The sequence below is a fragment of the Oncorhynchus clarkii genome, chromosome 7 (genome assembly GCF_045791955.1).
Source record: "Oncorhynchus clarkii lewisi isolate Uvic-CL-2024 chromosome 7, UVic_Ocla_1.0, whole genome shotgun sequence".
NCBI lineage: Eukaryota > Metazoa > Chordata > Actinopteri > Salmoniformes > Salmonidae > Oncorhynchus > Oncorhynchus clarkii.
Genome location: NC_092153.1, coordinates 68,549,577 through 68,562,992, shown reverse-complemented (window position 1 = coordinate 68,562,992; position 13,416 = coordinate 68,549,577). Strand labels below are relative to the sequence as shown.

Here is a 13,416-nt window from a genome sequence, read left to right as displayed (position 1 = left end):
GGACAAAAACAAGAATATGGACATGGAACAAAGGCTACAAAAGGCAGAGGAATTAAAACGAGGCCTCAAATCTCGACAGGCTCTGTTCAAAAAAGCCAAATCACAAGGCCAGGCTGCTGTCAAGGCCAGTTTTATTTTGGCAGAAGAGATCGCTAAATCAGCCCGGCCATTTACGGAGGGGGATTTCATCAAAAACTGCATGATTAAAGTTTGTGACGAAGTTTGCCCAGAAAAAAGGCAACTCTTTTTAAATGTGAGTCTGAGCAGAAACACCATTGCCGAGAGAGTAGACCAGTTGTCCATCAATCTAAAAGAGCAGCTTGTGAAAAAGGGAAAAGATTTTATTGCATATTCCTTGGCTGTGGATGAGAGCACCGACATTTCTGACATTGCCCAGTTGTCAATTTTCATCCGCGGAGTGGACTCCAGCCTAAGCGTGACAGAGGAGTTTTTGGCTTTACGTCCTATGCATGGCACAACTACGGGGCATGATTTGTATGAAGAGGTGTCAAGATGTGTAAATGAGATGGAGCTGCCTTGGGAAAAACTCGTGGGTTTGACAACCGACGGAGCACCTGCGATGTGTGGACACAGGAGCGGACTGGTGGCGAAGATACGGGAAAAGATGCAAGAGGAAAACGCGACAGGTGAGCTGACAGCTTATCATTGTATCATACACCAGGAAGCGTTGTGCGGTAAAGCCTTGAAAATGGAGCATGTAATGAGCATCATCACGCGCACAGTTAACTTTATCAGAGCCAAAGGTTTGAATCACCGCCAGTTCAAGGCATTTCTGACGGAGTTAGAAACGGAGCATGGTGATTTGCCTTATCACACAGAGGTGCGATGGCTAAGCCAGGGAAAGGTGCTTCAAAGATGTTTCGAGCTTCGTGAGGAGATTTGTCTATTCTTGGACAGCAAAGGGAAAGACACAACACAACTCCGAGACGAAATGTTTCTGTGTGAAATGGCTTTTCTGTGTGACATTACGAGTCATCTGAATGCAATAAACTTGCAGCTGCAGGGTCGGGATCGTGTCATCTCTGATATGTACAGTACAGTGAAGGCATTTAAAACCAAACTGACTCTGTGGGAGACGCAGATGCGGAAAGAAAATTTGAGCCACTTTCCCAGCTGCCAGACCATGAAAGAGAAGCTCTCTACCAGTGCGTTCCCGAGCACACAGTTGGCTGATAAAATAGGTATGCTTACCACTGACTTTCGACGCCGATTTGCTGACTTTGAAGCACAAAAAAGCAGGTTGGAACTGCTCGGTAACCCATTTGCTGTTGACGTGGAAAGCTCACCACCAAACCTCCAAATGGAGTTGATTGACCTCCAATGCAATGATGCACTGAGGGAAAAATATGCGGCAGTGGGTGCTGCGGAGTTTGCCCGTTTCCTCCCCGGCACAATGCCCCAGCTGCGCATCCAGGCTGCTCAAACGTTGTCTGTTTGGCAGCACATACCTGTGTGAACAACTGTTTTCTTTGATGAACCTGAACAAAACATCACACAGAAGTCGACTTACTGCTGAACACCTCCACTCAATTCTGAGGATTTCTTCAGCTCAGAGCCTTACCCCGAACATTGATGAACTTGTGGAAAAGATGGGACACCACCAAGTATCACCCTCAACCTCAAACAAGTGAACATTACTGTGCAATCACATATTTAGAGTTTTTACTCAGTTCAAGTTTAAAAGTTAAAATTTAATATTTGTTTTCACTGCATGTTACTTCTCCTTAAACAAAGTGTTGTTTTTGATTAATAGATTTTTGCACTTTATTTTTTTGTATTTCAATCCAATTATATTTTAAAAATATTTCAGTTGAGTGGATGATAGAAAATTGCTATTATTGTTTTTTCTTTGAAGTAAATTTAGCCCACTTTTGCTAAAATAGAAAATATAGTCTACTGATGGTGCCTTGAATACCGGTTTCTTTCATTTAATGTTCATGTTATGGGGATATTTATATAAAGGAAATTTGTCTTTTGTGTCTGTTGAAAATTAAAGATTACTGACAGAGCCATAAGAAAATATTGCTTTATTTATCTGATCATATTGTAATATATTTGTTAGGTTTTCAGTAGGTTCAATTAGGTTCACTAGACTATATGCGTCATTTAAAAATTTTTCAATGAACATTCGAACAGTCCGGCCCTCGTCTTGTAGCTGATTTTTTTATTTGGCCCTCCGTCCATTTGACTTTGACACCCCTGATCTAGAATGTTGTTGTATGCTGTTAAGGTTTGCCTTCACTAGAACTAAGGGGCCTAGCCCAAACAATGAAAAACAGCCCCAGACCATTATTCCTCCTCCAACAAACTTTACAGTTGGCAGTATGTACTGGGGAGGGTATCGTCCTCCTAGCATCCGCCTGCCCAGTGACGCGAGCCTACCAGATGAGCTAAATGCCTTTTCAGGTCAACATTCACAAAGCTGCGGGGCCAGATGGATTACCAGGAAGTGTACTCAAAGCATGCGCGGACCAACTGGCAAGGGTCTTGTCGGGTTCACCTAGGGGTCATGAAAAGGGTTGTACCAAAGTGTTTGCTGTATTAGAATAATTTCTCTCTGCAGGGGAGTGTGGAAGATAAGAAACTACTCAGACATTCCACAATAAATCAACTTAGGGGAGGGGACATTTATTGCCTAGCTTTTACATAAACACTGAAACTCTATGTTTGTATAGCTATGGATGCAGGGTTATGGTCTCAGGAGTAAAAAGGTCATGAGTAGTCAGTGACATCACTAAGGCGGGAATTAAGTTTAATAAAACAACTTGAGACCTTTTGTTTGATGCAGAACTTACTCAGCAACATTCATGCTATGTTCCTGTTTTGTCAACTTCTGTCTGCAATTGTATTAATAAAGGTTTTTGAATGATTTAATTAAAGATATTGTCATAATGCTTATTTCACCAATGAGTAACTGATTGATAAGGAAATAAGGAAAAGAACCCTAACAGTCTTCACTGACACTGTCAACCTCTCCCTGACCAAGTCTGTAATACCTACATGTTTCAAGCAGACCAACATAGTCCCTGTGCCCAAGGAAGCAAAGGTAACTTGCTTAAATGATTAACCCACTGTAGCACTCACGTCGGTAGCCATGAAGCGCTTTGAAAGGCTGGTTATAACTCACATCAACAGCATCCACCCAGATACCCTAGACCCACGCCAATTCGCATACCACCCCAACAGATCCACAGATGACGCAATATCAATCGCACTCCACACTGCCCTTCCCCACCTGGACAAAAGGAACACCTATGGGAGAATGCTGTTCATTGACTACAGCTCAGCATTCAACACCATAGTGCCCACAAAGCTCATCACTATGCTAAGGACCCTGGGACTAAACACCTCCCTCTGCAACTGGATCCTTGACTTCCCGACAGGCCGCCCCCAGGTGGTAACGGTAGGCAAAAACACATCTGCCATGCTGATCATCAACACTGGGGCCCCTCAGGGGTAGGTACTTAGTCCCCTCCTGTACTCCCCCTGTTCACCCACGACTGCGTGGCCAAACACGACTCCAACACCATCATTAAGTTTGCTGACGACACAACAGTGGTAGGCCTGATTACCGACAACGATGAGACAGCCTATAGGGAGGAGGTCAAAGACCTGGCAGTGTGGTGACAGGACAACAACCTCCTCTCCCTCAATGTGAGCAAGACAAAGGAGCAGATCGTGGACTACAGGAAAAATCCGGGCGGAACAGGCCCACATTAACATCGACGGGCTGTAGTGGAGCGGGTCGAGAGTATCAAGTTCCTTGGTGTCCATATCTCCAACAAAACATCATGGTCCAAACACACCAAGATAGTCGTGAAGAGGGTACGACAACACCTTTTCCCCCTCAGGAGACTGAAAAGGGTTAGCATGGGTCCCCAGATCCTCAGAAAGGTACACAGCTGCACCAGCAAGAGCACCGGTTGCATCACCGCCTGGACTGGTAACTGCTCTGCATCTCACCGTAAGGCGCTACAGAGGGTAATGCGTACAGCCCAGTACATCACTGTGGCCAAGCTTCCTGCCATTCAGGAACTATATACTAGGCAGTATCAGAGGAAAGCACAAAAAATGGTCAAAGACTCTAGTCACCCAAGTCATAATGTTTTTTCTGATAATTTACGGCAAGCGGTATCAGAGCGCCAAGTCTAGGACCAAAAGGCTCCTTAACAACTTCTACCCCCAATCCATAAGACTGCTGAACAATTCATCAAATGGCCACCGGACTATTTATATTGACACCCCCCCCCCCCTCCATTTGTATTGTACACTGCTGCTACTTGCTGTTTATTATCTATGCATAGTCACTTCACCCCTACCTACATGTTTAAAAGAGCTCGACTAACCTGTACCCCCACACATTGACTCCGTACCGGTACACCCTGTATATAGCCTCGTTATTGTGTTATTTTTTACTTTAGGTTTATTTGGTTTATTATTCTCTTTCTTGAACTGCACTGTTGGTTAAGGGTTTGTAAGTAAGCATTTCACAGTAATATCTAGACATGTTGTATTCGGCGCATGTGACAAATAAAGTTAGTTTTGAAACCCAGATTCGTCTGTCAGACTGCCAGATGGTAAAACGCCATTTATCACTCCAAAGAATGCATTTCCACTGCTCCAGAGTCCAATAGCGGCTATCCACATAGTTCTGGCCATGTAGTGTATGTAATGGGTAATAGATAGACACTAACAATCAAACAAACAATTCACACAATGACGTTATGGAACAACGAATGTGCACAAATTGGCAGTGGTGGAAAAAGTACTCAATTATCATACTTGAGTAAAAGTAAAAGATATCTTAATAGAAAATGACTCAAGTAAAAGTGAAAGTCACGCAGTAAAATACTACTTGAGTAAAAGTCGAAAAGGTACTTGGTTTTAAAAATACTTAAAATTAAGTATCAAAAGTAAATGGAATTTCTAAAAATGTAAGTAAAAGTATTAATAATTTCAAATTCCTTACATCAAGCAAACCAGACAGCACAATTGTACTTTCTTTTTTTATTTGACGTGTAGCCACTCCAACACTCAGACATCATTTACAAACAAAGCATTTGTGTTTAGTAAGTCTACCAGATCAGAGGCAGTAGGGATGACCAGGGTTGTTGTCTTGATAAGTGACTGAATTGGACCATTTTCCTCGAATCCCCGAGCTGACAAGGTACAAATCTGTCGTTCTGCCCTTGAACAAGGCAGTTAACCCACTGTTCCTAGGCTGTCATTTAAAATAAGAATTTGTTCTTAATGGACTTGCCTAGTTAAATAAAGGTCAAATAAAAAATAAAAAAAATGTACTATACACCACTGCAAATTGGCTGGAGAGTACGCAATCGAGAGAGACGTGCATTGTGCATCCACACTCCCCTTCTTCTTGGACTGTGCCATCTCTGCGGCCTCTGAAATCGATTAGTCTCGGCCTCCGCAATGGACTAGTTCACTGAGATGGGTGTGAATAAGACGGGTGTCTCGTGTGCCCTAAAAATAAAACACACACTCTACTGCTCAAAAAAAAAATAATCTTGGTCGACCAACAGCGTATCAACCAAACAATCGACCAGTCGAATAATTGGCGTCAGCCCTACAAGGTACGCTATATCGACGTTGTAAGGGAGAGTTTTGTAATGTGTATTGAGATTTTAGTTTGATTTGTTTACCCTGTTCAAGCGATTATAGCTGGGTATCTTTGGGGGTATGTGATAAGAAATTGTTGCCGTCTGAGGATTTCATTAGGACTTTTCTCACCACAATGACCTCAGTGGAGAGTTAATTGTTGTAAAGTAACAGTCACATAAAGCCCTCTCTTTCCAGGCATGGTCACATCGGCCCGTGACTGGTCACACTGTAGCTTTTGTCCATGGGAACATTTTTAAAATGATACAAATCTGAGTTTGTATTAAATGCAAATGCATTTAGCTTGAAAATTATGCCAGGCTACTGAGGATGACTTTTCTCTTGGTGAGTGTAAATACAGACATAAAAGCCTACTGTACAGTCAGAACAGAGTTCTAGATCATCAGCACACCGGGTTGTAGATTGGAACACTGAGTTATAGATTAACACACCGAGTGTAAAAACTTAATAAAAATATGTAGAACCCCCCCCCAAAGTTCTAGATCAACAGTTTTATGTCAGAACACTGAGTTTTAGGATAGAAGTTTAAATTATAGATCAGCACACAGTTCTAGATTGTAGAGGTCGGCCAATTAATCGGAACGGCCGATTAATTAGGGCCGATTTCAAGTTTTCATAACAATTGGAAATTCCTAGGCCGTCATTGAAAATAAGAATTTGTTCTTAACTGACTTGCCTAGTTAAATAAATAAAAAATGTTTTATATATATATATATATATATATATATATAATAAAATAGTCCTATAATTCCTATAATAACTACAACCTATAACTTCTTACCTGGGAATATTGAAGACTCATGTTAAAAGGAATCAGACGATTAATCGGTACCAGTTCTCTCAAGTCAAATCAAATCAAATTTTATTTGTCACATACACATGGTTAGCAGATGTTAATGCGAATGTAGCGAAATGCTTGTGCTTCTAGTTCCGACAATGCAGTAATAACCAACATGTAATCTAGCTAACAATTCCAAAACTACTACCTTATAGACACAAGTGAAAGGGGATAAAGAATATGTACATAAAGATATATGAATGAGTGATGGTACAGAGCGGCATAGGCAAGATACAGTAGATGGTATTGAGTACAGTATATACATATGAGATGAGTATGTAAACAAAGTGGCATAGTTTAAAGTGGCTAGTGATACATGTATTACATAAAGATGCAGTAGATGATATAGAGTACAGTATATACGTATACATATGAGATGAATAATGTAGGGTATGTAAACATTATATTAGGTAGCATTGTTTAAAGTGGCTAGTGATATATTTTACATCATTTCCCATCAATTCCCATTATTAAAGTGGCTGGAGTTGAGTCAGTGTGTTGGCAGCAGCCACTCAATGTTAGTGGTGGCTGTTTAACAGTCTGATGGCCTTGAGATAGAAGCTGTTTTTCAGTCTCTCTGTCCCAGCTTTGATGCACCTGTACTGACCTTGCCTTCTGGATGATAGCGGGGTGAACAGGCAGTGGCTCGGGTGGTTGTTGTCCTTGATGATCTTTATGGCCTTCCTGTGACATCGGGTGGTGTAGGTGTCCTGGAGGGCAGGTAGTTTGCCCCCGGTGATGCGTTGTGCAGACCTCACTACCCTCTGGAGAGCCTTACGGTTGTGGGCGGAGCAGTTGCCGTACCAGGCGGTGATACAGCCCGACAGGATGCTCTCGATTGTGCATCTGTAGAAGTTTGTGAGTGCTTTTGGTGACAAGCCGAATTTCTTCAGCCTCCTGAGGTTGAAGAGGCGCTGCTGCGCCTTCTTCATGATGCTGTCTGTGTGAGTGGACCAATTCAGTTTGTCTGTGATGTGTACGCCGAGGAACTTAAAACTTACTACCCTCTCCACTACTGTTCCATCGATGTGGATAGTGGGGTGTTCCCTCTGCTGTTTCCTGAAGTCCACAATCATCTCCTTAGTTTTGTTGACGTTGAGTGTGAGGTTATTTTCCTGACACCACACTCCGAGGGCCCTCACCTCCTCCCTGTAGGCCGTCTCGTCGCTGTTGGTAATCAAGCCTACCACTGTTGTGTCGTCCGCAAACTTGATGATTGAGTTGGAGGCGTGCGTGGCCACACAGTCGTGGGTGAACAGGGAGTACAGGAGAGGGCTCAGAACGCACCCTTGCGGGGCCCAAGTGTTGAGGATCAGCGGGGTGGAGATGTTGTTGCCTACCCTCACCACCTGGGGGCGGCCCGTCAGGAAGTCCAGTACCCAGTTGCACAGGGCGGGGTCGAGACCCAGGGTCTCGAGCTTGATGACGAGCTTGGAGGGCACTATGGTGTTAAATGCCGAGCTGTAGTCGATGAACAGCATTCTCACATAGGTATTCTTCTTGTCCAGATGGGTTAGGGCAGTGTGCAGTGTGGTTGAGATTGCATCGTCTGTGGACCTATTTGGGCGGTAAGCAAATTGGAGTGGGTCTAGGGTGTCAGGTAGGGTGGAGGTGATATGGTCCTTGACTAGTCTCTCAAAGCACTTCATGATGACGGAAGTGAGTGCTACGGGGCGGTAGTCGTTTAGCTCAGTTACCTTAGCTTTCTTGGGAACAGGAACAATGGTGGTCCTCTTGAAGCATGTGGGAACAACAGACTGGGATAGGGATTGATTGAATATGTCCGTAAATACACCGGCCAGCTGGTCTGCGCATGCTCTGAGGGCGCGGCTGGGGATGCCGTCTAGGCCTGCAGCCTTGCAAGGGTTAACACGTTTAAATGTTTTCCTCACGTCGGCTGCAGTGAAGGAGAGTCCGCATGTTTTGGTTGCAGGCCGTGTCAGTGGCACTGTATTGTCCTCAAAGCGGGCAAAAAAGTTATTTAGTCTGCCTGGGAGCAAGACATCCTGGTCCGTGACGGGGCTGGTTTTCTTTTTGTAATCCGTGATTGACTGTAGACCCTGCCACATACCTCTTGTGTCTGAGCCGTTGAATTGAGATTCTACTTTGTCTCTATACTGACGCTTAGCTTGTTTGATTGCCTTGCGGAGGGAATAGCTACACTGTTTGTATTCGGTCATGTTTCCGGTCACCTTGCCCTGATTAAAAGCAGTGGTTCGCGCTTTCAGTTTCACGCGAATGCTGCCATCAATCCACGGTTTCTGGTTAGGGAATGTTTTAATCGTTGCTATGGGAACGACATCTTCAACGCACGTTCTAATGAACTCGCTCACCGAATCAGTGTATTCGTCAATGTTGTTGTTTGATGCAATACGAAACATATCCCAGTCCACGTGATGGAAGCAGTCTTGGAGTGTGGAATCAGATTGGTCCGACCAGCGTTGAACAGACCTCAGCACGGGAGCTTCTTGTTTTAGTTTCTGTCTGTAGGCAGGGATCAACAAAATGGAGTCGTGGTCAGCTTTTCCGAAAGGAGGGCGGGGCAGGGCCTTATATGCGTTGCGGAAGTTAGAATAGCAATGATCCAAGGTTTTTCCAGCCCTGGTTGCGCAATCGATATGCTGATACAATTTAGGGAGTCTTGTTTTCAGATTAGCCTTGTTAAAATCCCCAGCTACAATGAATGCAGCCACAGGATATATGAAAAGAGTCAAATAAAGTTTGTTCAGAGCCATCGATGTGTCTGCTTGGGGGGGAATATATACGGCTGTGATTATAATCGAAGAGAATTCCCTTGGTAGATAATGCGGTCGACATTTGATTGTGAGGAATTCTAAATCAGGTGAACAGAAGGACTTGAGTTCCTGTATGTTGTTGTGGCCACACCACGTCTCGTTAACCATGAAGCATACGCCCCCGCCCATCTTCTTACCAGAAAGATGTTTGTTTCTGTCGGCGCGATGCGTGGAGAAACCAGCTGGCTGCACCAACTCCGATAGCGTCTCTCCAGTGAGCCATGTTTCCGTGAAGCAAAGAACGTTACAGTCTCTGATGTCCCTCTGGAATGCTACCCTTGCTCGGATTTCATCAACCTTGTTGTCAAGAGACTGGACATTGGCGAGTAGAATGCTAGGGAGTGGCGCGCGATGTGCCCGTCTCCGGAGCCTGACCAGAAGACCGCTTCGTTTCCCCCTTTTATGAAGTCGTTTTTTTGGGTCGCCGGCTGGGATCCATTCCGTTGTCCTGGGTGAAAGGCAGAAAACAGGATCCGCTTCGCGAAAGTCATATTCTTGGTCGTACTGATGGTGAGTTGACGCTGCTCTTATATTCAGTAGTTCTTCTCGACTGTATGTAATGAAACCTAAGATGACCTGGGGTACCAATGTAAGAAAACTGCATAGTTTCCTAGGAACGCGAAGCGAGGCGGCATTCTCTGTCAGCGCCGGAAGTCACACGAGGGGACTGGGTTATAGGCGCTATGTCTAAAGTTAAACATCACAGGGACTTTACTTTGTGAGAATAAATAGAGTAAAAGGTGATGCTGTGTTTATGCTACAGGAACACACACAAGGTGGGCCACATCTCACTAATCATCAACAATTTTTTATGTCTATTTGAGTATTTTCAAATAATGTGGCCTGAATCAACTACTTCTATTGGAAGTAGGGCTAGCACAAATACTGTATAAATATCGTATAAAACACACCAAAAACATCAAAACCGTTTGTTGTTGTGTGGAACGACCAGCTAACTGAAGTTGGAAGGACCTGGCATTTGCATGCTTGAGTCCATTTCCGCAGTAACATGGACTCTTTAGAATGTGATGAAACTTTGTTGCTCCTCGCTGAAACAAGCAAGGTGTTGTAGTAAACAAGCCTGGGCAACACCTCCCCTCCCTGCAGCAGCAGCAGCACATGCAGTCAGGAGCAGAGGAGAGGGGAAACTGTGAATCTAAAAAATAATAATAATAAAAAAACATTCCAACGATTATAACGGTGACGTTGGTAATGTGGCTGGCCAATAACCGTAATACAACATTCCAGGACCGTCACAGCCCTAATTGGAAGTACTTGAAAGTATTTAAATAATTTCCTATAAATAGCCTACTATTTGAAAGTATTTTCAAATACATATTTCAAATACTATTTTCAAATACCATGGGGATGGGAGTGTATTTGAGTAAGTGTATTTTAGTATTTTCAAATACATGCCAATATTCAAATAATAAATATCTGAATACTTTCTATGAAATGTGTGTGAAAGTAATTGAGAAACTTGAAATAATATTTGAACCCAGGTCTTGTGAGTGTGTGTGTCTCAGGATGGTAAGTTGGTGGTTGAAGATATCCCTCTAGTGGTGTGGGGCCTGTGCTTTGGCAAAGTGGGTGGGGTTATATCCTTCCTGTTTGGCCCTGTCCGGGGGTGTCCTCGGATGGGGCCACAGTGTCTCTTGACCCCTCCCGTCTCAGCCTCCAGTATTTATGCTGCAGTAGTTTATGTGTCGGGGGGCTAGGGTCAGTTTGTTATATGTGGAGTACTTCTCCTGTCCTATTCGGTGTCCTGTGTGAATTTAAGTGTGCTCTCTCTAATTCTCTCTTTCTCTCTCTCGGAGGACCTGAGCCCTAGGACCATGCCTCAGGACTACCTGACATGATGACTCCTTGCTGTCCCCAGTCCACCTGGCCGTGCTGCTGCTCCAGTTTCAACTGTTCTGCCTTATTATTATTGGACCATGCTGGTCATTTATGAACATTTGAACATCTTGGCCATGTTCTGTTATAATCTCCACCCGGCACAGCCAGAAGAGGACTGGCCACCCCACATAGCCTGGTTCCTCTCTAGGTTTCTTCCTAGGTTTTGGCCTTTCTAGGGAGTTTTTCCTAGCCACCGTGCTTCTACACCTGCATTGCTTGCTGTTTGGGGTTTTAGGCTGGGTTTCTGTACAGCACTTTGAGATATCAGCTGATGTACGAAGGGCTATATAAATACATTTTATTTGATTTGTGTGTCTCACCTGTGCAGCTACTGGAGAGGGCAGGGCTGTCCATATTAGAGGTGCTGTGGCTGTTACTACTCCCCTTCTCCTGCTGATCCCCTTGCTCCTGCTGCACAACCTCTTCGTCATGAGACTTCATGTCCCAGGAGCCAAGGCCCTCCTCCCTCACAGGTGACACCTCTGCTCCTCGCGCCCCCTCCTTCTCCCCCACACTCTCTCTTAGCCCCTTGGACAGCAGGGATGGTTTCAGCACCTCCAAGGAGGACTCCAGCCCCATCACTCCGCCCGAGGTGTACTCCCCATGTGGGGTGGTGGTCCCGTTCTGGCAGACTCCCCCTTTCCTTACCAAAGCCCCGACACGCCGCCTCCGATCCCGTCGAGGGGCTTTGCTTTTGACCGGCGCTAAGACGGCGGCCCTGGTGCCCTCCATGGTGCTGCGTAGCTTCTCCCCTGACTCTCAGCCGCCCTCGGTCATGGCAACACCATCGCCGCCCTGCTGGGGAGGAGGGGAACAGCCAGTTAGTACAGATCTTTTACAGAGGAATTATTTATTCCCAATCGGTGGTGTGTCATGAGGATAGGGTTGCAGCCAATCAGAGCTGCTATCACAGAATACAATGACTGTTCAATCTAAATGTCTTTTACAAAGTAAGACATCCAATCAGATCCATGAAACACTTCACCCCAGTTAAAACAACACATTGAGAGACAATGAAAGGCTTGAACATGGAACTGGCAGTCTCTTCTGGAAACACTTGTAATAACAGAGACTTTGATCTGGTCTCATTCAACAGATCCCTCTGCAGCTGAGCAAGCCTTAACCAGCACACCTCCAACCCAGAGAGACAGAAACAGCGTCCCCACAGAAACATAGCATATGGGCCAGGTTAGAGGTTTTTGATGCAGGCCTGGAGTTATTTTGTTGCTGAGGAGAGCCAGCTGTTAAGAAATTACTCTAAATCACTGAAATTCTATCAACTAATCACTAACAGAGAGAAGATAGAAAAAGGGGGAGATAAAAAGAGTAGCGAGAGAAACAATAAGCTAACCCATTGGCATTAATGTGTAGGCCTTGTTGTTCAGAGAGAAACACATGCACACACAGTGAGTGGGCTAGCCTCCAAGCCCCAGCACATGTGAGCCCTGGGGTAGGCAAGGCTGGTGTTTTTCAACAGACTCTTGTTGTTTGGACGGGAGAGGCCTGAGCTGAAGACGCTCTCTGTTTGTGTGTGTGTAGGGACGCTCTGCGGATCAGCTAGCACCACTGACCTTTTCCCACATTCCGTACTTCCTGCAGAACAGCCATGGACTTTCCCCCACTGGCCTTGGGTCGCTGTTCATGTGGGTGAGTGAGTGTGTGTGTGTGCATTTGCCAAGTGGAAATAGGGTTCATATGAACAGGCTGTAGGGCTGATTTCATGGGGGATCACCAAGTCTTTGTCTGGTGTGTTTAAAAGAGGGAAGAGAGAATACCATAGACTAGGAATGTGACAAATGGAAAATTGTTCTTAAAAGGGCACATGTAGCTTGTTGTCATCCAATCACAAGTCATCAAACTTGCAATATTATTAGGAGATAGTGCCTTCAGAAAGTATTCATTTTCCTTGACACATTTTGTTGCATTACATTTGTTGCATTACAGCCTGAATGCAGCAGTTAAAAGCGCTGGGCCAGTAACCGAAAGGTTGCTGGTTTGAATCACCCCCAACAACAACAACTGTTACCCTGTTGCACATGGTGTGGATGTTGATTAAGGCAGCCCCCCGCACCGCTCTGATTCAGAGGGGTTCGGTTAAACGGGGTAGACATTTCAGTTGTGCGACTGACTACAGTTGAAGGCGGAAGTTTACATACACTTAGGTTGGAGTCATTAAAACCTGTTTCTCAACCCCTCCACAAATTTATTGTTAACAAACTATAGTTT

The 13,416-nt window shown here is 44.7% G+C and overlaps 1 protein-coding gene across 2 annotated transcripts in view; it reads right to left on the bottom strand.

The window, feature by feature from the left end:
- Positions 1 to 13,416, bottom strand: part of LOC139413746 (peroxisome proliferator-activated receptor delta-like) — a 49,384-nt gene that overhangs the window by 14,320 nt on the left and 21,648 nt on the right. For both annotated transcript variants that reach the window (XM_071161472.1, XM_071161473.1), the window contains exon 2: positions 11,511 to 11,988. In XM_071161472.1, the coding sequence (XP_071017573.1) occupies positions 11,511 to 11,922 (412 nt within the window). In that variant the 5' untranslated portion in view covers positions 11,923 to 11,988. The remainder of the gene's footprint in view (positions 1 to 11,510; positions 11,989 to 13,416) is intronic.